Source organism: Carcharhinus amblyrhynchos, unplaced genomic scaffold, assembly GCF_965287045.1.
Source record: "Carcharhinus amblyrhynchos unplaced genomic scaffold, sCarAmb.v2.hapA scaffold_65, whole genome shotgun sequence".
In the NCBI taxonomy this organism is placed as follows: domain Eukaryota; kingdom Metazoa; phylum Chordata; class Chondrichthyes; order Carcharhiniformes; family Carcharhinidae; genus Carcharhinus; species Carcharhinus amblyrhynchos.
Genome location: NW_027649805.1, coordinates 846773 through 873601, shown reverse-complemented (window position 1 = coordinate 873601; position 26829 = coordinate 846773). Strand labels below are relative to the sequence as shown.

The window sequence follows — 26829 nt, the reverse complement described above, 5'->3', positions numbered from 1 at the left end:
TGTACACATACACCTAGATCCCTCTGTTCATCCACACTATTCAGAGTCCTACCGTTAGCCCTATACTCTACACATCCGTTATTCCTAATATTTATTCCTACACATCTGTTATTCCTAATATAATATTTATATATAATAAACATTTTATCTTCACTCATATTCAACTGTTTGGCCTGAAGTTTTCAGATGGCAGGATTTCCCTTCCCGTCGACTCTGAGTTCCTGCAGACAAATCTCATGGGATCAGGGTGAGCTAACTAGATGGATACAGAACTGGCTTGGCCATAGAAGATAGAAGGTAGTGGCGGAAGGGTGTTTTTCTGAATGGTGGTCTGTAACCAGTGGTGTTCCACAGGGATCAGTGCTGAGACCTCTGCTGTTTGTAATATATATAAGTGACTTGGAAGAAAACGTAGCTGGTCTGATTAGCAAATTCACGGATTATACTAAGATTGGTGGAGTTGCGGATAGTGATAAGGATTTTCAGAGAGTACAGCAGGATATAGATAGGCTGGAAAATTGTCCTAATCCTGCTATAGCTCGCCTTTCCCCAGTTCAGCACACTCCCATTCGGCCGGCACTCATCCCTTTCCATTTTTATCCTAAAGTAGACGGACTTGTGGTCACTGTTAGCCACATGTTCGCCTACCTGTACCTCGACCACCTGCCCTGGCTCATTACCCAACACTAAATCCAGTATAGCCCCTCCCCTAGTCGGGCTAGTTACATACTGCTCTAGAGACCCTTCCAAAACACATTTCACAAACTCCTCTCCCTCCGTACCCCCAGCTCTAGGCCCCCTCCAATTCACTCCAGGTAGATTAAAGTCACCCACCACAACGAGGAATAGAAGGATATAAGCAGTTGGTTTAGATAAGTAAATGTGATTGACGCAGGCTTGGAGGGCTGAAGGGCCTGTTCCTGTGCTGTACTGTTCTTTGACATTTGATGCTCAAATTAGTGTACATTGGCTGCACATGGAACCTCCACCACTCAGTAAGTTGAATGTCCGACCTTAGAGAGTTGCAGTGGACGAAAGCCGAACTTCAGGAAGGTGCCTGAACCAGTTCTGGGGTCAGAGGACAAGATAAGTTTAGGCAGTCCCAGGGCAGTGAGAATAGGGAAGGTCAAGGGTATGGGAGAAAGGGAGTGCAAGGGGTGGTGTTTGGGGTATCTGGGCACAAAGCTGGGGGAAGAAATGTCTAGTGGCGACTGGATCTTAAGGGATGGGGTTGCGTCCATATTCAAAAGGGAGATTTCTCATGGAAATGCACCCACCCAACCACCTTGACCATTCCTTTTTAGGCTTCTTCCATGCCAGGTAAATCTTGCTACCAACCTAAAACTGAGGCAGGTGGGAAACAGTGCTTAAGAAGAACCTCATCTGGACCAAGGTTGGATGTCCTATCAGAAGTCTTATGACCCTGGCATAAGGTCACTGCAGGGTCAGGGAGAGTGGGATTGCAGAATTCCTGAAGGGAATGCCATTCCTTCAATTTCATAACATCCCCACTGGCAGGAAGCCGAAAATACCGGCCTTCGTTTTCAGATTTTTAAAAAAATTCTGATTTTAAATTCTAATTGTGTTATAGTGGGATTAGAAATCCTTCCCAGGATCTCAGAAACATAGGACTGAGGAGCAAAATAGATTATTTGGTCTTTTGAATCCATAGCCCTGAATGTTATGACATGCCAAGTGCTCATCCAGATACCTTTTAAAGGATGCGAGGCAACCACCTCTAGCATCTTCCCAAGTAACGCATTCCAGACCGTCACCACCCTCTGGGTAAAAAAGGTTTTCCTCAAGTCCCCGCTAAGCCTCCTGCCCCTCATCATGAATCTTTGTTTCCTCATGACGGACCCTTCAACTGAGGGAAACAACTGCTCTCTATATACTTTGTCCATGTCCCTCATAATCTTATACACCTTATTCAGGCACCCCTCAGGCTTCTCTGCTCCAATAAAAACAACCCAAGTCTATCCAACCTCTCTTCATAACTTAAATGATCCATCCCAGTTGGCATCCTGGTGAATCTCCTCTACATCCCAATCCAGTGTAATCACATCCTTCCTACAATGTGGCGACCAAAACTACACACAGTACTCTGGCTGTGGCCTCACCAAAGGTCTATACGACACCAACATGACCTCTCTGCTTTTGTAATCTATGTTTTCATCGATAAAGATGAGTGTGCCTTCAGAAATCTATGGATAAACACGCCAAGGTCCCTTTGTTCTTTGGAACTTCTCATTGTCAGACCTTTCATAATATACCTCCTTGTCAAATTACTCCTTCCAAAAGTGTATCACACACTTTTCATGGTTAATTTTTCATCTGCCACTTCTCTGCCCATTAGAGCATTCCGTCTATATTTTATAGAACATAGAACACTACAGCACAAACAGGCCCTTCGGCCCACAAGTTGCGCCGATCATATCCCTACCTACGAGGCCTATCTATAACTCTCAATCCCATTAAATCCCATATACTCATCCAGAAGTCTTTTAAAAGACCCCAGGGAGTTCGCGTCTACCACCACCGATGGCAGCCGATTCTACTCACTCGCCACCCTCTGAGTGAAAAACTTATCCCTGACATCTCCTCTGTACCTGCTCCCCAGCACCTTAAACCTGTGTCCTCTCGTAGCAACCATTTCAGCCCTGGGAAATAATCTCCGAGAATCCACCTCATCTATGCCTCTCAACATTTTATAAACCTCTATCAGGTCTCCTCTCAATCTTCGTCTCTTCAGGGAGGAGACCTAGCTCCCTCAACCTATCTTCATAAGGCATGCCTCGCAATCCAGGCAGCATCCTTGTAAATCTCCTCTGCACCCTCTCAATAGCTTCCACATCCTTCCTGTAGTGAGGCAACCAGAACTGTGCACAGTACTCCAAGTGGGGTCTGACAAGGGTCTTATAAAGTTGCAGCATTACCTCCCAACTCCTAAACTCAATCCCTCGATTAATGAAGGCTAGCACACCATATGCCTTCTTGACCACATCCTCCACCTGCGAGGCCGATTTAAGAGTCCTATGGACCCCAAGGTCCTTCTGCTCCTCAACACTGCTAAGACTCCTACCTTTGATATTGTACTCCTTCATCCCATTGGATCTGCCTAAATGGACCACTGCACATTTATCCGCGATGTAGTCCATCTGCCACTTCACTGCCCAGTCTTGCATCCTATCTATGTCTTGCTGCAACTTCTGACATCCCTTGTATCTTCTTGTAGTCCAAGATTTGTGCCATCCGCAAATTTACTAGTCCTACCCCCCATGTAGTCATCAATGTCATTTATATAAATGATGAATAATAGAGGGCCCAATACAGATCCCTGTGGTACACCACTGGACACTGTCTCCAGTCACTAAAGCAACCATCTGTCATCAGCCTCTGTCTCCGACAACTGAGCCAATTTTGAATCCACATCCTCAAATTAACCTGTATCACGTGTGCATTTACCTTCTTTACAACTCTCCCACGTGGGACCGTGTCAAAATCAGCCTGCTAAAGTCCTTTGTTTTCCTTCTCATCATATCCTGAACATTTCTGGCCATCCATGGCTCTCTGGGCTTGTTACTCCTTCCTACCACCGGGGAGACCAGATTGTACAAATGCTCTTTCCATTTCCTTTATGAACACCTTTATGATGGCAGGAATGTCATTGATGAATCAGATGAAGATGGTTGGGCCTAGGACACTAACCCTGAGGAACTCCTGTAGTGATGTCCTGGAGTTGAGATTTTTGACCTCCACCAGCCACAACCATCTTCCTTTGTGCCAGGTATGACTCCAAACAATAGAGTTTCTCCCCTGATTCCCATTAACTCCAGTTTTGCTAGGGCTCCTTGATACCACACATAGTCAAATGCTGCCTTCATGTCAAGCTAATATCACTCTCACCTCACTCAGCTCTTTTGCCCATATTTGAATCAAGGCTGTAATGACCCTGACAAAACCCAAATTGTGTGCCAGTGAGCAGATTATTGCTGAGCAGGTGTTGCTTGATAGAGCTGTTGATGACCACTTCCATCACTTTACTGATGATCGAGAGTAGACTGATAGCCGGTAATTGGTCAGGTTGGATATGTCCTGTTTCTTGTGGTAAAAAGTCTGACAACACCAGGTTTAAGTCCAACCGATTTATCCTGGTGTCGTCAGACTTTTTACTGTGTTTACCCCAGTCCAACGCCGGCATAGCCACATCATGACTGTTTCTTGCGTACAGGACATACCTGGGCAATTTTCCAAATTGTCGGGTAGATGCCACTATTGTAACCATAATGGAAAAGCTTGGATAGAGCAGTAGCAAGTTCTGGAGCACAAGTCTTTAGTACAATTGCTAGAATATTGTCAGGGCCCATTGCCTTTGCAGTATTCAGTGCCTTTAGCCATTTCTTGATGTCACGTAGAGTGAATCTAATTGGCTTAAAACTGACATCTGTGATGCTGGGGACCACTGGAGCAGGCTGAGATGGATCATCCACTTGGCACTTCTGGCTGAAGATTACTGCGAATGCTTCAGCCTTATGTGCTGAACTCCTCCAGCATTGAGTATGTGAGTATTTGTGGAGCCTCTTCCCACAGTGAGTTGTTTAATTGTCCACCACCATTCATGGCTGAATGTGTCAGGATTGCAGAGCTTAGAACTGATTCATTGGTTCTGGGATCGCTTAGCTTTGTCTATCACTTGCTGTTTTTGCCATTTGGCATGCAAGAAATTCTGTGTTGAAGCTTCACCAGGTTGACACCTCATTTTTAGGTACGTCTGCTGTTGCTCCTGGCATGCCCTCCTGCACTCTCCATTGAACCAGGGTTATTACTCTGACTTGATGGTAATGGTTGAGTGGGGGATATATCAGGCCAGAAGGTTACAGATTGTGCTAGAGTTTAGTTCTGCTGCTGCTGATCGCCCACACATCTCATGGATGATCAGTTTTGAGTTGCTAAACCTGGTCGAAGTCCACCTCATTTAACACAGTGGTAATGTCACATAATACAAAGGAGGGTAACCTTACTGTGTTTCCACAAAGACTATGTGATGGGCATTTTCTCAGAAACTGAGATGGACAGGTGCACCTGTGGCAGGCAGGTTGGTGAGGATAACATCAAGTGTCATTTTCTTTTAGGACCTGGTCATTAGACAGTGATGGTGTTACTGAGCCACACTTGGTGGTGGTCATTGAAGTCTCCACCTAGTGTACATTCTGTGACCTTGCCACCGTCAGTCCTTCCCCCAGGGTGGCACGGTGGCATAGTGGTTACAGTGCCAGGGACTTGGGTTCGAGTCCCAGCATGGGTCACTGTCTAATGTGGAGCTTGCATGCTGTCCCCGTGTCTGCGTGGGTTTCCTCTGGGTGTTCCCGTTTCCTCCCACAGTCCAAAGATATGTGGGTTAGGTGGATTGACCATGCTAAATTGCTCCTTAGTGACAGAGGGACTATCTGGGGTAAGTGCATGGGGTTGCTGCAGGCTCAATGTGCCAAATAGCCTCCTTCCGCACTGTAGGGATTCTATGATTCCAAGTGGTATTCAATATGATTCATCAGCTGAGTGGTATGTGGTAATCATCATGTTTGATGCTGTGAGGCCTCATGGGGTCTGGAGTCGATGTTAAGGACTCCCAGAGCGACTCTCTCCCTTACTGCCACCTCTGCTGGGTCTGTCCTGCTAGTGAATCAGGATATAACCAGGGATGGTAATGGTGGTATCTGGGAAATTATCTGTTGGGTATGATTCCATGGGAATGATTGTCAGGCTGTTGTTTGACTAATCTGTGAGGCCGCTCTCCCAGTTTAGATACAAGCCCCCAGATGTTAGTAAGGAGGAATATACAAGGCTGACAAGGCTGAGTTTGCCATTGTTGTTTCCAGTGCCTAGGTCGATGCCGCTTGTCTGTCCAGTTTCAGTCTTGCAAGGCCACTTCACAGAACATTTAGTTTTAAATTTATTAACACTGCAATCAAGTTATTGTGAAAGTTCCCTTGTTACATCACTTCGGCGCCTGTTCAGGTACTCTGAGGGAGAATTTAGCATGGCCAATGCACCTAAGCAGCACATCTTTCTGACTGTGGGAGGAAACCGGAGCACCCGGAAGAAAACCACGCAGACACGCAGAGAATGTGCAAACTTCACACAGTCAGTGACCCAAGCCGGGAATCAAACCTGGATCCCTGGCATTGTGAGGCAACAATGCTAACCACTGTGGCACTGTGCCATCTGGCTGCTTTTCTGATGCAACTGGAAGTGTAGACACTGTCAATGGAAAGGAGGCTGGTTTGTGTGATGAACTGGGCTATGTTCACAACCCTTTGTAGTTTATTGCATTCTTGGTCAGAGCAGGAACCATACCAAGCTGTGATACAACCAGAAAGAATGCTTTCTTTGGTATATCTGTAAAAATTGGTGAGAATCGTAGCGGACATGCCAAATTTCCTTAACCTTCCGAGAAAGTAGAGGCATTGGCGGGTTTTCTTAACTATAACATCAGCGTGGAGGGACCAGGACAGGTTGTTGGTGACCTGGACACCTAAAAACTTGAAGCTTCAACCGTTTTCACTTCATTCCCATTGATGTAGACAGGAGCATGTCCTCCACTATGCTTCCTGAAGTCGATAGCTATCTCCTTCGTTTTGCTGACATTGAGGGAGAAATTATTGTCATAGCATCAGTTCATTAGATTCTCTATCTCATTCCTGTCTCATCATTGTTTGAGATCCAACCCACTGCGGTGATATCATCAGCAAACCTGAAAGTCGAGTTGGAGCAAATTTTGCCCACATTGTCACAGGTATAAGGAATATAAAGTTTATTAGTCACAAGTAGGCTAGTAAGGGGCTAAGAATACAGCTTTGTGGGGCACCAGTGTTGAGGATGATCGTGGAGGAGATGTTGTTGTTGCCGATCCTTATTGACTGCAGTCGTGGGTTAGGGATTCTAGAATCCAGTCCCAGAAGGAGGAGCCGAACCTCAGGTCACAGAGTTTGGAGATGAGTTTTGTAGAGATAATGTTGTAGAAAGTAGCAAGCTAAGTCAAAAAAGGGACCCTGAAGACAAAATTCTCCCAATTCACCCGCCGTGGGAATCATAGAGGGCGAGACAGAAAATCCAGCCAACCATTCAAAGTTCCATCGAGCGGGAATTTCCAGTGTTGGGGCATCCACAGCCAGAGAATCCCGACAATGCTGTATTTGATTTTCTAGAAGGCATTTAACACACCAAAAGTTGCTGCACAACATAAGCGCTTATGGTGTACGGTGTAGCATATGTAGCATGAAGAGGAGATTAGTTAACTAACCGAAAACAAAGTAGACATACATGGGTCATTTTTGGGTTGACAAGATGTTACTACACCCACCTTACTTTACTTTTTTGAAAGAAATGCATGAAATGAACATAAGAACATAAGAAATAGGAGCAGGAGTAGGCCATCTAGCCCTTCGAGCCTGCCCCGCCATTCAATAAGATCATGGCTGATCTGTCGTGGCTCAGTTCCACTTTCCCACCCTCTCCCCATAACCCTTAATCCCCTCTCTTATCAAAAACCCATCAACCCGCTTCTTGAAAATATTTAGCGAGGCAGCCTCCACCACTTCAACGGGCAGAGAATTCCAGAGATTCACCACCCTTTGAGTGAAGAAGTTCCTCCTCAACTCCGTTCTAAACCGCTTCCCCCTTATCTTGAGGCTGAGCCCCCTAGTCCTACTGTCTTTTTTGAGCGGGAAGAGTCTCTCCACCTCTATCCTATCCATCCCATTCATCATCTTATACGTCTCAATGAGATCTCCCCTCATTCTTCTAAACTCTAACAAAGAACAAAGAAATGTACAGCACTGGAATAGGCTCTTTGGCCCTCCAAGTCCGTGCCAATCATGTTTATGGATGGAAAGGGTTTGGTTTAGGTTAGAGGGTCATTGTTTTTTAACTGGTCGGCGCAACATCGTGGGCCGAAGGGCCTGTTCTGCGCTGTATTGTTCTATGTTCTATGTTCTACAACGCCCTAAATAAATTTTACTCAGTCCATATCCCTCTATTCCCTCCCTATTCATGTACCCATCCAGATGCCTCTTAAATGTTGCTAATGTGCCTGCTTCCACTACCTCCTCTGGCAGCACATTCCAGGCACCTACCACTCTGTGTGAAAAATGTCTCCCACACGTCTACTTTAAATTTGTCCCCTCACTTTGAACTTGTGTCCCCTAGGAAAAAGCCTCTGATCATCCACCCTGTCTATGCCTCTCATGATTTGGTAGACCTCGATCAGTTCTCCCCTCAGCCTCCATCTTTCCAATGAAAACTATCCTAATTATTTCAACCTCAAGACCAGGCAACATCCTGGTGAACCTTCTTTGCACTCTCCAGAGCTTTCACATCTTTCTGGTAGTGTGGTGACCAGAATTGCATGCAATACTCCAAATATGGCCTAACCAGTTTTTATATAGCTGCAACATGATTTCCTAACTCTTGCGCTCAATGCCATGGCTGATGAAAGTAAGCATGCCATATGCTTTCTTAATCACCTTGGCCACCTGTGTTGCCACTTGTCGGGAACTGCGGACCTGCATACTCATCCCTCTGTATGTTAATGTTCCTAAGGGTTCTGCCATTTACAGTATAATTCATACCCAAATTTGATCCTCCAAAATACATCACCTCACATTTGTCCAGATTAAACTCCATCTGCCATTTCTATGCCAAAGTCTCCAATTTATCTATATCCTGTTGTATCCTCTGACAATCCCCTGCACCATCAGCAATTCCACCAATTTCATGTCATCCACAAACTTACTAATCAGATCACACACATTTTCTTCTAGATCATTTATATATATTACAAACAACAGAGGTCCCAGCACTGATCCCCGCAGAACACCATCAGCTACAGATCTCCATTCTGAAAAACACCCTTCCACTGCTACTCTCTGTCTTCTATAACCAAGACAGTTCTGCATCCATCCAGCCAGCCCACTCCAAATACCATTTGGTTTTAGTTTTTGTATCAATCTGCCATGTGGGAATGAAGCCATTACACTGTGGAATTGTTTTCCCCAGAAAGCAGTGGAAACTAGGTCATTAAATACATTCAAAGATGTGTTAAATTTATGATTGACAAGGGAGTCAGGGTTATGGGGGGTTGACAAGAAAGTACAGTTAAGGGCACAATCAGATTGACCTTGGGCATGAGATCCAAGGGGCTTTGGCCTTGTGGGTCCAGAACTGGCTTGCCTGCAGAAGGCAGAGAGTGCTTGTGGATGGGTCTTTTTCTGCATGGAGGTCGGTCACCAGTAGAGTGCCCCAGGGACCCTTGCTGTTTGTCATTTTCATAAATGGCCTGGATGAGGAAGTGGAGGGCTGGGTTAGCAAGTTCGCTGACGATACGAAGGTTGGTGGTGTTGTGGATAGTCTGGAGGGATGTCAGAAGTTGCAGCATGACATAGATAGGATGCAAGACTGGGCGGAGAAGTGGCAGATGGACTTCAACACGGATAAATGTGTAGTGGTCCATTTTGGCAGGACCAACGAGATGAAGGAGTACAATATCAAGTGTAGGAGTCTTCGCTGTGTTGAAGAGCAGAAGGATCTTGGGGTCCGGGTCCATAGGACTCTTAAATCGGCCTTGCAGGTGGAGGATGTGGTCAAGAAGGCGTATGGTGTACTGGCCTTCATTAATCGAGGGATTGAGTTTAGGAGTTGGGAGGTAATGCTGCAACTTTATAAGACCCTTGTCAGACCCCACTTGGAGCACTGTGCACAGTCCTGGTCGCCTCACTACAGGAAGGATGTGGAAGCTATTGAGAGGGTGCAGAGGAGATTTACAAGGATGTTGCCTGGATTGGGAGGCATGCCTTATGAAGATAGGTTGAGGGAGCTAGGTCTCCTCCCTGGATACACGAAGGTTGAGAGGCGACCTGATAGAGGTTTATAAAATGTTGAGAGGAATATATAGGGTGGATTCTCGGAGGCTATTTCCCAGGGCTGAAATGGTCGCTATGAGAGGGCACAGGTTTAAGGTGCTGGGAAGCAAGTACAGAGGAGATGTCAGGGGTAAGTTTTTCACTCAGAGGGTGGTGAGTGAGTGGAATCGGCTGCCATCGGTGGTGGTAGAGGCAAACTCGCTGGGGTCTTTTAAAAGACTTCTGGGTGAGTATATGGGATCTAATGGGGTTGGGAGTTACAGATAGTTCTATGGCTTGGGAGGTATAGATGTGATCGGCGCAACTTGTGGGCCGAAGAGTCTGTTTGTGCTGTAGTGTTCTATGTTCTATGTTATAAAATGGCAGAGCAGGCTCAAGGGGTCAAATGGTCTGCTGCTGCTTCTAATTCCTGTGTGTTCTTGCGTGCTGATTCCATTGAATTTCTTGTTTCAATGGTCATTTTCAATTTATCCTGTCTTCCAGCTGATTGAGGCAGCTTCCTCCCGGAGATATGTCCTAACCATGCGGCATGCTGAAAGAGCTGATCTCGTATTTGGCAAGGCTTGGTTAGCACAATGCTTCACCAGCGAAGGTATGTTTCAGATGAAGAATTAAAGTTCTATAATTCACTTAGTATTAATCTCAAGTAAAATTTATGACAGAATGGCCTGCAATTCTCTTTTCTGTTCTGTCCATTGGCTGATCAGCAGGAACAGCCTTAAACAAATATTGATTAAAAAGGTAAGGCTTGCGATGTGAGAATCACTGACTAGCTCATCATTTATCCATCTCTAATTGCCCTGGAGAGGTGGTGGTGAGCTGCCTTCTTGAACCTGCTGCAGCCCATGGGTGTTGGTACACTCACAGTGCTGTTAGGGAGGGAGTTTCAAAATTTTGATCTGGCAACACTGAAGAAAAGATAAGAAAGATCCAAGTGAGGATGATGAGTGACTTGGATGGAATTTGCAGGTGGTGGCCTTACCCCTTTGGAAACTGCTGAAAATTTGCAATCTGTTGCAATACATCTTGTAGATGGAAGAACACAGAAGGCTTAAAGAGAAGATGGTAAAGCACATTACAGAAGTGAAGAGGGGAATCCCAAAATCTTCTATACGCACATAAACAGTAAAAGGGTGCTAAAAGGAATAGGGCCGAATAAGGAACTAGAACAGAATTTACACATGGAGGCTGGGGGCATGGCTAAGGAATGAAATCAAAACTTTGAGTATGTCTTTACCAAGGATACACAGGCTACACAGGCCATCGTGACAACTGAGGAAAGTCATCCCTAAAAGAGTTCGGAATTGAAAAGGGGAAAGTGTTGAATAGACTGTCGGTACTGAAAGTTGACAAGACCCCGAGTTTGGATAAGATGCATCAAGGATATTGAAGGAAGTGAGAATGGAAATTGCAGGGACATTGGCCCTAACCTTCCAGCTTCTCCAGACTCAGGGAGATGCCAGAGGACTGGAGAATTGCAAATGTTACACCCTTGTTTAAAACAAGTTATAAGACCCAGCAATTACAGGCCAGTCAGTTTAACATCAGAAACTTCCAGAAATAATCATTTGGGAAAGAATTAGGATTCATATGGAAAAATGTGGGCTGATTAGAAAGAACCACCACACATTTCAAAAGGGGAAATAATGTTTTTTTTATTTGTGGGGCATGGATGTCATTGGCTGGCCAGCAAATATTACCTATCTCTAGTTGCCTTTGGAAGGCAGTTGAGAGTCAACCACATTGCTGTGATAATGGATTCAAATGTAGGCCTGACTGGGTAAGGACAGCAGATTTCCTTCCTTAAGGGACATTAGTGAACCAGATGGGTTTTTCTGATAATCAACAACGGTTTCATGGTCATCAGTAGATTCTTAATTTCAGAGATTGTTCTTTTGAATTCAAATTGCACCAACTGCTGTGGTTGGATTTGAACCTGGCTCCCCAGAACATTACCTGAGTTTCTGGATTAATAATCTAGCAGTAATACCACGCTCATCACCTTTAATTAACTAATGTTTAACTAACTTACTGGAGTATTTTGAGGAGGTAACAGAAAGGATCATCGCAACATAGAAAGTAGAAGCAGAACTTAGCTATTTGGCCCTTCAAGTTTGCTTCACCTTTCATTACGATCATAGAATCATAGAATCACTACAGTGCAGAAAGAGGATAATCACCCCACCGACATCAATGCCACCCAGGTCCTATCCCCATAACCCATGTATTTACTTGCAAATCTCAATGATGTTTAGAGCAACATAGCATGGCCAGTCTCCCTAACCCGTACACCGTTGGATTGTGGGAGGAAACTGGAGAACCTAGAGGAAACCTATCAGCTTTTAGGCTGATTGATTGGGTAACAAATTGTCCCTATATTGGACCTCCCTGATCCTCGCACATTAGGCGTAGACTAAAATCATGAATAGGTCACTGAGACAATGGGACGGCGGCGCGGGCTCGTTGGGCCGAAGGGCCTGTTTCCCGTGCTGTGTTGTTGTTCTTTGAAACCCAAGCAGACATGGGGAGAATGTGCAGACTCCACACAGACAGTGACCCAAAGCTGGAATTGAACAGCAGATGCCAGTTTCACTCAGGGGGATTACCTTGTTCTCTCTCTCAGAAGCCCCAGATGTGAGCAGACTCCTTTAAAATCTTTGAATGGCTGTAGCGCATTCTGAAGCGAGAGGGAAAACATACAGGAATCTTCAGGTGAAACAGGGAAGGAGGTAAAAGAAGAGGCGGTGTTGCAATTTTGATTAGGGAATCAATTTCAGCAATAAGAAGGGATAACATAGAACATAGAACACTACAGCACAAACAGGCCCTTCGGCCCACGAGTTGCGCCGATCACATCAACACCTACCAACCTACAGACCTATCTATAACCCTCAATCTCATTAAACCCCATATACTCATCCAGAAGTCTTTTAAAAGACCCCAGCCAGTTCGCCTCCACCACCACTGACGGCAGCCGATTTCATTCACTCACCACCCTCTGAGTGAAAAACTTACCCCTAACATCACTTCTGAACTTCCCTCCCTGCACCTTAAATCTGTGTCCTCTCGTAGCAACCATTTCAACCCGGGGAAATAGCCTCTGAGAGTCCACCCTATCTATTCCTCTCAACATTTTGTAAACTTCTATCAGGTCGCCTCTCAACCTTCGTCTCTCCAGGGAAAAGAGTCCCAGCTCCCTCAACCTAACTTCATAAGGCATGCCTCCCAGTCCAGGCAACATCCTTGTAAATCTCCTCTGTACCCTCTCAATAGCTTCTACATCTTTCCTATAGTGAGGCGACCAGAACTGCGCACAATACTCTAAATGAGGCCTGACAAGGGTCTTATAAAGTTGCATGTATTTAATGTGACAGAGGGAGAGCATTTTAGTGATAATGACTACAACATGGTATGATTCAACTTTGTTATGGTCAAGGTGAAAAATGCCCTGCAATAAAACACCTTTTGGATTGAGGGAGGCAGACTTTATTAAAATAAGGCAGGATCTGGTCAAAGTTGACTGGGAACAGCTCCATGCAGGTGTAATAACTCCATGGAGCAAAAGTCCTGCCATCAAGTTACATTATTTACACCATACATCTGCACTCAGCCAGCTCTCCAGTTGCTCCCTGCTGAATGCAGACTGGGATTCTGACACACCTGCTTTAAATGAGGCTTTCTGATTTAACCATCAATTAGGATCTCTTTTTGACACCAACCAAATAAACAAACTCAAATTAACTTAGGGACAAAAATCAAAGTGGACAATGTGGGCTTCGATCCTACTACCTCGCACATACTAAGCAAGAACTCTACTATTTGAGCTAATTCCCCCAAGCTAGGACTCATCACCTAGCTCATGCTCTATCAAGCCAACATCATTAGCCTGGCTGAAGTCATCACAGCAGGAAAGTCTACAGTGGACCAGTGGGAGAGCATTCAAAAAGGAAATGAGGAGAATACAGGTCAAACATGTACCCTTTCAGGAAAAAGTGCCAAGTTCAGGGAACCCTGGATGTCTAGGACAATTCAGGACTGCATAAGGAAGAAGAGAAATGCTTTTAGCAAACCTAAAGCAGGTAATTTAGTTGTGGCCACAGAGGAATATAGGAAGTGCAAGAGGGAACTTAAGAAAGAAATTAGAAGAGCAAAAAGGGGACATGAGAAAGGACTTGTGTTAAGGGGAACAGATTAACCAGGGAAAGAGTAGGGCCCATTAGAGACCAAGGGGGCAATCTGTGCACGAAGCCACAGGACATTGGAAGGGTTTAAATGAATACTTCACTTTGGTCTTCACTCAGGAAAAGGAGGACATAAGTACAGGATTCAAGAAAAGAGACTGAGAAACTTGAGCAGTTCCACGTATGAAGAGGGATTGGAGACTGGATGGGCTTAGACAAATGGATGGACAAATCCCCAAGCCTGGATGAATTGCATCCCAGGCTGCTGTGGGAAGTGAGACAGGAAATTGCAAGGGCTCTGACACAAATTTTTAATTCCTCTCTGGCCACGGGGGAAGTGCCAGAGGTCTGGGGGACGGCTATTGTGGTTTCACTTCTCAAGAGTGAACCCTAATCCTAACCTTTTCTCAAGAAGGGTGGTAGAGATGAACCAGGAAATTACAGACCGGCAAGTTTCACATCAGTGGTAGGGAAACTATTGCAGAAAATTCTGAAGGAGAGAATTAATTTCCACTTAGAAACTTAAGTTGATTAGTGATAGTTATCATGGCTTGTCAGAGAGAGGTCATGCTGAATAAATTTGATTGAATTTTTCAAAAAAGTGATCATGCGTGTGGTTGAGAGAACTGTAGTTTATATGGATTTCAGCAAAGACACTGGCAAGGTCCCACATGGAAGACTGACTGAGAAACACATGGAATTCAGAAGAATTCAGGAGTTTACAGTAGCTCCCCACTTTTGGGGAGCTAGCGACCCAAAATTGTTGGAATGAAGGCGGGTGACAATCAAAGTCCCCCTGAGGATGGGGTGTGGGGAGGGTGAAGTCCCCCTGGGCACTGGCACCCTGATCATACTAGCCTGAGCCCCCTGGCACTGCTCAAGGACCAAGGTGCCAATGCCTAGGGGACACAGAACATAGAACATTACAGTACAGTACAGCCCATTCGGCCCTCAATGTTACACCGACCTGTGAAACCAATACAAAGCCCACCTAACCTTCACTATTCCAATATCATGTATATGTTTATCCAACGACCATTTAAAAGCCCTTAATGTTGGTGAGTCTACTACTGTTGAAGGCAGGGCATTCCACGCTCTTACTACTCTCTGAGTAAAGAATCTACCTCTGACATCTGTCCTATATCTATCACCCCTCAATTTAAAGCTATGTCCCCTCGTGCCAGTCATCACCATCCAGGGAAAACCTTATCTAATCCTTTGGTCATCTTGTATGCCTCAATTAAGAACATAAGAACATAAGAAATAGGAGCAGGAGTAGGCCATCTAGCCCTTCGAGCCTGCCCCGCCATTCAATAAGATCATGGCTGATCTGTCGTGGCTCAGTTCCACTTTCCCGCCCTCTCCCCATAACCCTTAATCCCCTCTCTTATCAAAAACCCATCAACCCGCGTCTTAAAAATATTTAGCGAGGCAGCCTCCACCACTTCAACGGGCAGAGAATTCCAGAGATTCACCACCCTTTGAGTGAAGAAGTTCCTCCTCAACTCCGTTCTAAACTGCCCCCCCCCTTATCTTGAGGCTGTGCCCTCTAGTCCTACTGTCCTTTCTGAGCTGCAAGAGCCTCTCCACCTCTATCCTATCCATCCCGTTCATCATCTTATATGTCTCAATGAGATCTCCCCTCATTCTTCTAAAGTCTAATGAGTACAAGCCTAGTTTATTCAGCCTCTCCTCATAGTTCAACCCCCTCAACTCTGGAATCAGCCTAGTAAACCTCCTCTGCACTCCCTCCAAGGCCAAAATATCCTTGCGTAAGTGCGGCGACCAAAACTGCACACAGTACTCCAGCTGCAGCCTCACCAGCGCCCTGTACAGTTGCAGCAAGACCTCCCTACTTTTATATTCAATCCCCCTCGCTATGAAGGCCAGCATCCCATTCGCCTTCCTGACCACCTGCTGCACCTGCAGGCTGGGTTTTTGCGACTCATGCACAAGGACCCCAAGGTCCCTCTGCACCGTCGCATGCTGCAGTTTTTCGCCATGTAAGTAATAGTCCTTCCTACCATTATTCCTACCAAAGTGGACAACTTCACACTTGCCAACATTAAATTCCATTTGCCAGTTCCTGGCCCATTCACCCAGCCTATCTAGATCCTTCTGCAGACTTTCCACACCCTCCGCACAATTTGCCGTTCCACCAATCTTGGTGTCATCAGCAAATTTCGACACCATACACTCGGTTCCCACCTCCAGATCTATATAAATGGTAAATAGCTGAGGACCCAGCACCGATCCCTGGGGCACTCCACTAGTCACCAACGGCCAATCCGAATAGCACCCATTGAACCCCACTCTCTGCCTCCTATTTGACAGCCAATCCCCTATCCACGCTAATGCCCTACTCCCAACTCCATGCCCCCTAACCTTCTGTAATAGCCTCTTGTGCGGCACCTTATCAAACGCCTTCTGAAAATCAAGAAACACCACATCTACCGGCTCTCCTCTATCCACCGCCCTAGACACATCCTCATAGAACTCCAATAAATTCATCAGACACGACTTCCCCTTAACGAAACCGTGCTGCGTCTGCTCTATCAAACAATTCTCCGCAAGATGCCTCGCTATTTTCTCCTTGATCACGGATTCGAGCATTTTACCTACAACAGACGTTAAACTAACCGGCCTATAATTCCCTGCCTTTTGCCTGCTACCCTTCTTAAACAACGGTGTAACATTAGCTGCTTTCCAATCTTCTGGCACTTCCCCGGAATCCAGCGAAGTTTGGAAAATAATCACCAAGGCATCCACTATCACCTCCGCCATTTCTTTCAGAACCCTTGGATGCATTCCATCCGGTCCTGGGGACTTGTCCACAATCAGTCCCTCCAGTCTGTCGAGCACTGCCTCTCTAGTAACAATAATGTCATTCAGGCCCTCCACTCCTACCATCTTTCCATCACTAACACCCGGCAAACTATTCACGTCCTCCTCCGTGAAGACTGAAACAAAAAAGTTATTCAAGGCCTCAGCCATTTCCCCATCCCCTACCACTAAGTCCCCCCTCTCATCCTCTAAGGGTCCAACGTTCACCCTAGTCAGCCTCTTCCTTTTTATATATTTATAAAAACTCTTACTATCCTTTTTCATATTTAGCGCTAGCCCAGCTTCATAGTTTATCCTACCCTTCTTTATCAACTTCTTCGTCATTCTCTGTTGATATTTAAACCTCTCCCAATCCTCTTCTCACCGACTACTCTTAGCCACTCTAAACGCATCCGCTTTTAATTTAATACTCTCCTTTACCTCCTTCGTTATCCACGGCTGATTACCTCTCCTCCTACGATCCTTTTTAACCATCGGAATAAATTTCTGCTGAGCACCAAGAAAGACCGCCTTAAAGATCCTCCACTGTTCCTCAGCAGACCTACCTTCCAATGTGCTCCCCCAATCAACATTCGCCAATTCCTCTCTCATCCTATCATACTCCCCTCTGTTCAAACGAAGGACACAGGTCCAGGAACTCACTTTCTCCTCCTCCATCTGCATCAGAAACTCCACCATACAATGATCACTCTTCCCAAGAGGATCCTTCACCACAAGGTCCCTAATTCTCCCTGCCTCATTACACAACACCAGATCCAAGATAGCTCGCTCCCTCGTCGGCTCCAACACACACTGTTCAAGGAAACTATCCCGGCAGCATTCCAAGAACTCTTCCTTGAGCCCACCGCATCCAGCATGGGTCAACCAATCAATATGCAGATTGAAATCCCCCATAATTATCGCCGTTCCATTCCTGCACGCCACATTTATTTGCGCATTAATAGCCCGCCCCACCTCCAGATCATTATTTGGGGCCCTATAGATGACACCCACCAGCGTCTTCCTCCCTTTGCTGTCCCTAATCTCCACCCACAACGATTCCACGTTCTGCTCTTTGGCTCCTATATCATCCCTTACTACCACCCTGATGCTATCCTTAATCAGCAGAGCTATGCTCCTCCCCTTTTTCCTCCCGCCTATCCTTCCTAAACACTTGATACCCCTGTACATTCAGCTCCCAGTCCCTGTCACCCTGCAGCCACGTCTCTGTAATGGCCACCAGATCATATCCATTTGTACTGATCTGCGCCACCAGCTCATTCACTTTATTCCGAATGCTTCGTGCATTCAGATAAAGTGCCTTCATCCCAGCCTTCACCTGTACCCTATTTGCAGGAACGCCACCAACCTTACTCACGCCCCCTACTCCCTTTATTATTGGGACATCCTTGGCCTCTTCCCGTACCTGTACCCTCTCCTTTACTTTAGACCCAGTAATTTCACCTACCCTTGCACCCTCCCCCCCCACAATTAGTTTAAAGCCCTATCTACAGTCCTATCTACACAATTCGCCAGGACTCTGGTCCCAGCACGGTTCAGACCAACCCCATCCCACCTGAACAGGTCCCCCCTACCCCAATACTGGTGCCAATGCCCCATAAATTCAAACCCATTCCTCCCACACCAATCCCTGAGCCACCCATTCACTTCCTTAATCTTATCAACCCTACGCCCGTCTGCACATGGTTCAGGCAGTAGTCCAGAGATAACCACCTTGTCAGTTCTACTTTTTAATTCCATTCCCAGCTTTTCATACTCCCTCCCCAGATCCTCAGTTCGCATTTTGCCTACATCGTTGGCACCCACATGTACTACAACGACCGGATTCTCACCCTCCCACTCCAGGTTCCTCTGCAGCCCAGATGCGACATCCTGGACCCGAGCACCAGGCAGACAACACACCCTTCTGTGCTCTTTGTCATTGTGACAAAGGACAGTGTCAATACCCTTAACCCCACTATCCCCAATTACTACTACATTCCTTTTCACCTTCTCTTTGCCTATGTCCTGTGTCTGCATCACTGTACCGTGTGCAGTTTGCTCACCAACCTCACCGCCCTCGTTCTTGTCCACACTGGAAGCAAGAACCTCAAACCTGTTATGCAGATTGAGAGGCTGAGGCATTTGGTCCCCACCCTCCTTCCTCCTCTCAGCAGCTCCTTCCTCCTCTCAGCAGCCCCCTCCTGTTCCTGACCCTTAGAGTTAGCCAGTCTAGGGGGTGTGGATGTCTCTTGCACTCCATTATCAATGGTACCCTCCCTCCCCCTGATGAGCCTCAGTGTCTGTAGCTCAGAGGCCAGCTCATCTACTTTGAGCTGTAGCTCCTCCAGCAACCTGCACTTACTGCAGACATGGTCACTGGGAAGGACCCTGGAGTCCACCAGCTCCCACATCATACAGAAACAGCACATTACATGCCCCTCCATTATTCCCTTTACTACTACTGAACACTGTTTTCAACTCAAACTTACCTGGTCCTTTTCTGGAAAGCCCTTTGATCCTAAGCCCTAGCAGCTCACTCTGCTTCCCTCTCACTCCGCTGCCTGCTCCGACAGAGGTCTACAGCAGGCCTCCTTTTAAACCTAGCGCGGTTTAAAAGACTGCTTACCCACAAATCCCTGCTATCCACTCCCTTTGAATTCTTAAAGCGGTAAACACAAAAAGCCCGCGAAAATGCTTTTAAATGAATCGAACAGTCTTACAAGGTAAGTTCTTACTAAACACAAAAAAGCCCGTGAAAATGCTTTTAAATGATTTAAACAGTTTTTAAACAGGTAATTTCTTACCTGACTCAGTGCTCCTTCGCTCCGCCCGCTCCAGCGAACAATGGGGAGACCGGCAGTGCGGGGCCACTGCACATGTGATGATCTCTGCAATGACAGACCGACACGTGCAGTAGCCCACTCAACATGCTGATTTCAGCCTCTTCAACAGGAATATTCCCCGCCCCCTGAAATCTAATGATATTCACATTGGTGGCCTCTGCAGTGCACAAAGTGAGAGAGATTCCAGTCTGAACTCCCACCAAAGAAAGAGTGTGATTTACGCCGTTTTCACGCAAATTCGACACTTAGGATGGAATTTTACAATCTCACTCAGGCGAGATTGTAACATCTCGCTCGAGGCCAACAGAGATTTCCATTCTGCGAGCCTCACCCACCCAATTCCGAGGCGAGCAAGGTGATCAAGTTCCGGCCTTAGAATTCATTTGGGAAAATTCTGGTGCGAGTCTTGGGGAAATGGCTAAGTGGGTGAAGTCATAGTTTGTGACCATATTGTGGATAATAATCAAACTTTCTATTCCCATTCTGATGATAGATTAACTCTGTTTCTCCCCATAGAAGGTGGCAGACATGCTGGGTGGGATTTTCCAGCCTCACTCGTTCTGTAACCATAAAATCCCACCCAAGGTCAATAGGGTCTGTACTCGTTGGAGTTTAGAAGGCTGAGGGGGGATCTTATAGAGATGTATAAGATAATGAAGGGGATAGATAGGGTAGAAGTAGAGAGATTCTTCCCGCTTAGAAAGGATAGCAGGACTAGAGGGCACAACCTCAAGATAAGGGGGCAGGTGCAGTTTAGATCAGAGTTGAGGAGGAACTTCTTCACTCAAAGGGTGGTGAGTCTCTGGAATTCTCTGCCCGTTGAAGTGGTGGAGGCTACCTCACTGAATATATTTAAGTCACGGGTAGACAGGTTTCTGATAGACAGGGGAATTAAGGGTTATGGGGAGAAAGCGGGAAAGCGGAACTGATCCATTTCAGATCAGCCATGATCTTACTGAATGGTAGGGCAGGCTCGAAGGGCTAGATGGCCTACTCCTGCTCCTATTTCTTATGTTCTAATGTTCTTTCCATGGTCTGCCCCTCGCCCGCTCCGATTCCCCTCACGGGCGGAAGGGAAAAATTCCAGCCACTGAGTATTTTGAGTGTTTTTGGTTTTCATTTCTCATCTACTTCAATTCGTTTTGCAGCCAAGAAGCAGCAGAATGATGTTAAACAATGGGATCTAATGCTGAACCTGCATCAGTTCCTAGAGAGATTGGTGTGCATAAATCCTGCCCTGCCACAGAGCAAAGACATTGAAAATTCACACCCATGAAGCAGAACTGTTTGATAAAAATAGTTTTGATATTTTTAGGTAGATATGTCAGACCAGACTTAAACTTCCCTTCCAGTATTCCCCGGAGGGTTGGTGGGACCAAGGATTATGATCACGATGCTCCCTTATCATCCTGTGGGATATTCCAGTCTAGACTAATGGGTAAGTTTAAGATGCTTCATAGAATGTAGAACAGTATGTGCTGGCCTTGGAAGTAGGAGTATGTGAGGGACAGGTGTGTGTGAGGGAGGGAGGAGTGTTGGATGGAGGGAGGAGTGTGTGAGGGAGGGTGGAGTGTGTGAGGGAGGGTGGAGCGTGTGAGGGAGGGGGCAGTGTGTGACATTGGGAGAATTTGTGAGGGAGGGAGGAGTGTGAGGGAGGGAGGAGTGTGTGAGGGAGGGGTGTGGGTGAGGGAGGGAGGAGTGTGGGATGGAGGGAGGAGTGTGTGAGGCAGGGTGGAGTGTGTGAGGGAGGGGAGAGCATGTGAGGGAGGGGAGTGTGTGTGAGGGAGGGAGGAATGTGTGAGGGAGGGAGGAGTGTGCGAAATAGGAGTGTGTGTGAAGGAGGAGTGAGTGTGTGAAGGAGGAGTGAGTGTGTCAAGGAGGGGGGAGTGTGTGAGGGAGGGAGGAGTGTGTGGGGGGAGAGTGTGAGGGAGGGTGAGAGTGTGAGGGAAGGGGGAGTGTGAGGGAGGGGTGAGTGTGTGATAGAGGGAGGAGTGTGTGAGGGAAGGGGAGTGTGTGAGGGAGGGAGAAATGTGTGTGGGAGGGAGGAGTGTGTGAGGGGGGAAGGGGTGTGTGAGGGAGGGGGGAGTGTGAGAGGGAGAGGTGAGTGTGATGGAGGGAGGAGAGTGTGAGGGAGGGAGGCGTGTGTGAGAGGAGTGAGTGTGTGAGGGTGGGAGAGTTTGTGAGGGAGGGAGGAGTGAGTGAGCGAGGGAGGAGTGTGTGAGGGGGAAAGGAGTGTGTGAGGAATGGAGGAGTGTGTGAGGGAGGAGTGTGTGTGCAAGAGGAGTGAGTGTGTGAAGGAGGAGTGAGTGTGTGAAGGAGGGGCATGAGTGAGGGAGGGGGGAGTGTGAGAGGGGACGAGTGTGTGAGGGAGGGGCGGAATGTGGGGGAGGGGTGAAAGTGTGAGGAAAGGGGGAGTGTGAGGGAGGGGTGAGTGTGTGATGGAGGGAGGAGTGTGTGAGGGAGGGAGGAGTGTGTAAGGCAGGGAGGAGTGTATGAGGGAGGGTGAGTGTGTGAGGGAGGGGTGAGTGTGTGAGGCAGCAGTGCTAACCATTGTGCCATCCTGCTGCAAAATATTCTGATTTTGTGGAGATCAATATAAAATTTTGCACTTATATCTCCAAAAGCATTTGAGAAACTTTTTTAAGTTCCAGATAAAGCTCTGCTCTTTTTATTTGGTAATTAGGTGAAGCATTTCGAGAGCAGGAATTGAAGATCCAACATGTATACTCCTCTCCTGCTTTGCGATGTGTTCAAACTGCTCACCATGTACTCAAAGGTAGGCCTGTGTAATGATACCATCAGCAAAATGCACCTATTTAAATATCTCAAAAGCAAGTGACTGCAGAGGCATAGTTTCCATTTGCCAACACCTTTCTTCCTTCAGGGACACACTTGATGATAACACCTCTTTTATCCATGTCTAACCAGTAAAGCCACCTTGGTAGTTCCCATGTGTACATGAATACTCTCTAACCTCTATCCCGATACAGCATGTGATTTGGAAAACAAGTTAAGCTTTCCATTCTCACGAACAAAGCGCATGCAATCTGTAGAACTGGTAGGGAAACCTGGTAGGTTGGGTTGGGAGATGCGCGTCATTGGCCTTATATCAGGATTGGCGCGTGCGCCAGGAACCCATGCACATCTCCCAGAGCCGAAAAACAGTCGGAGTCCAAACCACACTGGAAACTAGTGGGAGGACGAGTATGTTATTTGAATAGTTTCTTAATGTAGTTTAAATATGTTTCAACATATTTAACTTGCCGGTCCCGATTTGATCTCTCACCCTACCAGGAGTATTTCATTCCGCTGTGGTTTAGAATAACTCTCCACAGTAGGGGAACTAGCAGGAGATCCTGCCAAAATGAAGGGGGGCAATCGGGGCCCCCCATAGGATTGGGCAGCATGGCAGTGGTGCCCCAGGGCATGGGCACCCTGGCAGTGCTAGCCTGTGCCCCTGGCACTGACCAAGGGGCAAACTGCACATGTCCAGGGGGCACCTTAGCACTGCTCATTGGGCCTATTGTGAGCAGGGCCTAGGGGCAATCGGTGTGGGTGGAGGGTCCCACTGTCACGCTGCATGGCGTTCGGTCTGAGGCAGAGGGAGGCCAGCAATCAGGGTGGACTGGGGTGGGGGTGGGGGGGAAATCTGCCAGGAGCGGGGCCTGCCTCCCAGGTTGGGGGGTAGTCTGATCCTGGGAGGTGGGAAGGGGGTCTGTCAGTGTGAGGGGGATGGGGGAGCACCACGGCAGGGTGTGGGGGGCTGGACTTTGGGGTGAGGGGGGGGCTCAGGGTTGGCCCAGAAATTGTTGTGGGGGCCGTGATCAGGCCATGGTTGGGAGGCTGAAGGGGAAACACTGCAGGGGTCCCGGGCTGGCCAGCAAACAGAAAGTCTGACAGATTGGAGCCACAGTGCGTACATAGAGTTCTTGAACTGCCACACCCTGGCGTGAATAGGCCCCGCCCTGCTGAGTTTTTAATGAGATTCATAATTGGGACCTCTGCAATTTACAGAGTGCAGAGATTCGAGTGTGAAGTTGATCTAGAACAGCTTTCCCACCAATTCAGCCCTTTTGGGAGAATCGCCCTGCTGGATTCTGTTAGTCACCCAGTTAAGGGTGAATTATCAATTTTAAACAGCTGAATAATACATCATGATATTGCAGGGTAGCTGAAAGGTATTCTTCTTGGGTGGGGGGTGGGGGGGGTGTGGGAGGACAGCCAGAGGTTGTGATTCACATTGGTACCAATGACTTATTTACCTGTTACAAGTTAGCTTGAAGACTTCAAGATGTTCTATGAAGCTTGCCTGACCTGTAACATTTTATGTTGAATTTGGCAAGGATGAGCATGACAGGTTTCACTTCAGGTGTGATTCAACTGACCAAGAGGAGCTTTTATCAAACACAAAGTTTAATTAAGAATATTGTTGACATATGTAGCAAGAAAATTAGCAAGAACTTTTAACAAGTACAAATAAGAAACACAACTACCATGATAATGCATAACTCGTCAGGAAATTTGTCTAATGTGTTCCAACCTAAACCAACATCAATACACAAAACTCTCCAAATAAATACAATGCTGTATAGGTTAATGCCCACTCATTACAGGAAACCAGCCTCTTGGGTTAAATGCTGAAAATCTCTTGTAAAGAAATTCAGAACATGTTGTAGATTAATCTATTTCCTAAATCACAGCTTCTTAAAGACAGAACCAAACGAAGAGAAGAACAGGGGGGGAGAGAGACTGCTTCTTAGCTTGCTGCTAAAGTACTTCAACCTGCCCAAAATGAATCTAAAAGCCCCAAGGGAAAAACCCTATCACCTGACTCCCACATCTTAGCTCCACACCCAATGACATCACTGAAGGTGTAAGCTGCATGATGTTTTAAAAATACCTTTCCTAAAGATACACTCACATGACAGTCAGAAGAGAAATGGTATCCTTCAATCAGAATTCAGCAAGTTAGACAGAACATTAGCAAGCAGGGCCTTAAATGTAACAATCTCTGGATTATTCAGGAAGGGGGGAAGAGGTAAATCAGGAAACTACAGACCAGTCAGTCTAACCTCAGTGGTGGGGAAACGATTGGAAGCAATTGTGAGAAACAGAATGAATCCACATTTGGAGAGTCAGGGAATCATCAAGAACAGTTAGCGTGGTCTTAGAAACATAGAAAAATTATAGCACTATATAGGCCCTTCAGCCCACAAAGTTGTACCGAACATGTCCCTACCTTAGAGATTACTAGGCTTACCTATAACCCTCTATCTTACTAAATTCCATGTACTTATCTACAGGTCTCTTAAAAGACCCTATCGAATCTGCCTTCACCACCATTGCCGGAAGCCTATTCCACACACCCACGACTCTCTGAGTGAAAAACTTACCCCTGACATCTCCACTGTACCTACTCCCCAGCACCTTAAACCTCTGTCCTCTTGTAGCAACCATTTCAACCTTGGGAAAAAGCCTCTGACTATCCACTCGATCAATACCTTCCAACATCTTATACACCTCTATCAGGTCACCCCTCATCCTTCGTCTCTCCAAGGAGTAAAGGCTGACCTCACTCAACGCAAGGCATTCGATAAGGTCCCCCATGCAAGATTTCTTGAGAAAGTGTGAGGGCATGGGATCCAAGGGCCTGTTGCCTTGTGGATCCAGAACTGGCTTGCCTGCAGAAGGCAGAGAGTGGTTATGGATGGGTCTTTTTCTGCATGGAGGTCGGTCACCAGTGGAGTGCCCCAGGGATCTGTTCTGCGACCTTTGCTGTTTGTAATTTTCATAAATGACCTGGATGAGGAAGTGGTGGGATGGGTTGGTAAGTTTGCCAACGACATGAAGGTTGGTGGTGTTGTGGATAGTTTGGAGGGAAGTCAGAAGTTGCAGCATGAAATAGATAGGATGCAAGACTGCGCAGTGAAGTAGCAGATGGATTTCAACCCGGATAAATGTGTAGTGGTCCATTTAGGCAGTCAAATGGGATGAAGGAATATAATATCAAAGGTAAGACTCTTAGCAGTGTAGAGGATCAGAAAGACCTTGGGGTCCGGGTCCATAGGATCTTAAATCGGCCTCACAGGTAGAGGATGTGGTTAAGAACATAGACAATTACAGCGCAGTACAGGCCCTTCAGCCCTCGATGTTGCGCCGACCAGTGGAACCAATCTAATGACCCTCTAACCTAAACTATTCCAATATTATCCATATGCCTATCCACTGAACATTTGAATGCCTTTAAAGTTGACGAGTCCACAACTGCTGCAGGCAGGGCATTCCACGCCCTTACTACCCTCTGAGTAAAGAATCTACCTCTGACATCCGTCCTATAATTACCACCCCTCAATTTAAAGCTATGTCCCCTCGTGTTAGCTGTCACCATCTGAGGAAAAAGGCTCTCACTATCCACCCTATCTAACCCTCTGATCATCTTGTATGCCTCAACCAGGTCACCTCTCAACCTTCTCCTCTACAATGAAAACAACCTCAAGTCCCTCAGCCTTTCCTCATAAGACCTTCCCACCATACCAGGCAACATCCTGGTAAACCTCCTCTGCACCCTTTCCAATGCCTCCACATCTTTCTTATAATTCGGCGACCAGAACTGTACACAATACTCCAAGTGCGGCCGCACCAGAGTTTTGTACAGTTGCAACATGACCTCACGGCTCCGAAATTCAATCCCTCTACCAATAAAAGCTAACACACCGTACGCCTTCTTAACAACCTTATCAACCTGGGTGCCAACTTTCAGGGATCAGTGCACATGTACACTAAGATCTCTCTGCTCATTGACACTGCCAAAAGTCCTTCCAATAGCCCGATGTTCTGTACTCCTGTTACTCTTAGCAAAGTGAATTGCCTCACACTTTTCCGCATTAAATTCCATTTGCCACCTCTCAGCCCAGCTCTGCAGCTTATCTATGTCATTCTGCAAATTGTAACATCCATCCTCACTGTCTACAACTCCTCCAACTTTGGTGTCATCAGCAAATTTACTAACCCATCCTTCTACACCCTCATCTAGGTCATTTATAAAAATGAGAAACAGCAGTG

At 46.6% G+C, this 26829-nt stretch overlaps 1 protein-coding gene across 1 annotated transcript in view; it reads left to right on the top strand.

Moving 5' to 3' along the window:
• The window catches only part of LOC145337709 (ubiquitin-associated and SH3 domain-containing protein A-like), a 169569-nt gene that overhangs the window by 86916 nt on the left and 55824 nt on the right, over window positions 1–26829 (top strand). Inside the window, exons 8-10 of the mRNA XM_080182540.1 lie at window positions 10401–10509; window positions 21083–21205; window positions 22451–22543. Of these exons, the coding sequence (XP_080038666.1) occupies window positions 10401–10509; window positions 21083–21205; window positions 22451–22543 (325 nt within the window). The remainder of the gene's footprint in view (window positions 1–10400; window positions 10510–21082; window positions 21206–22450; window positions 22544–26829) is intronic.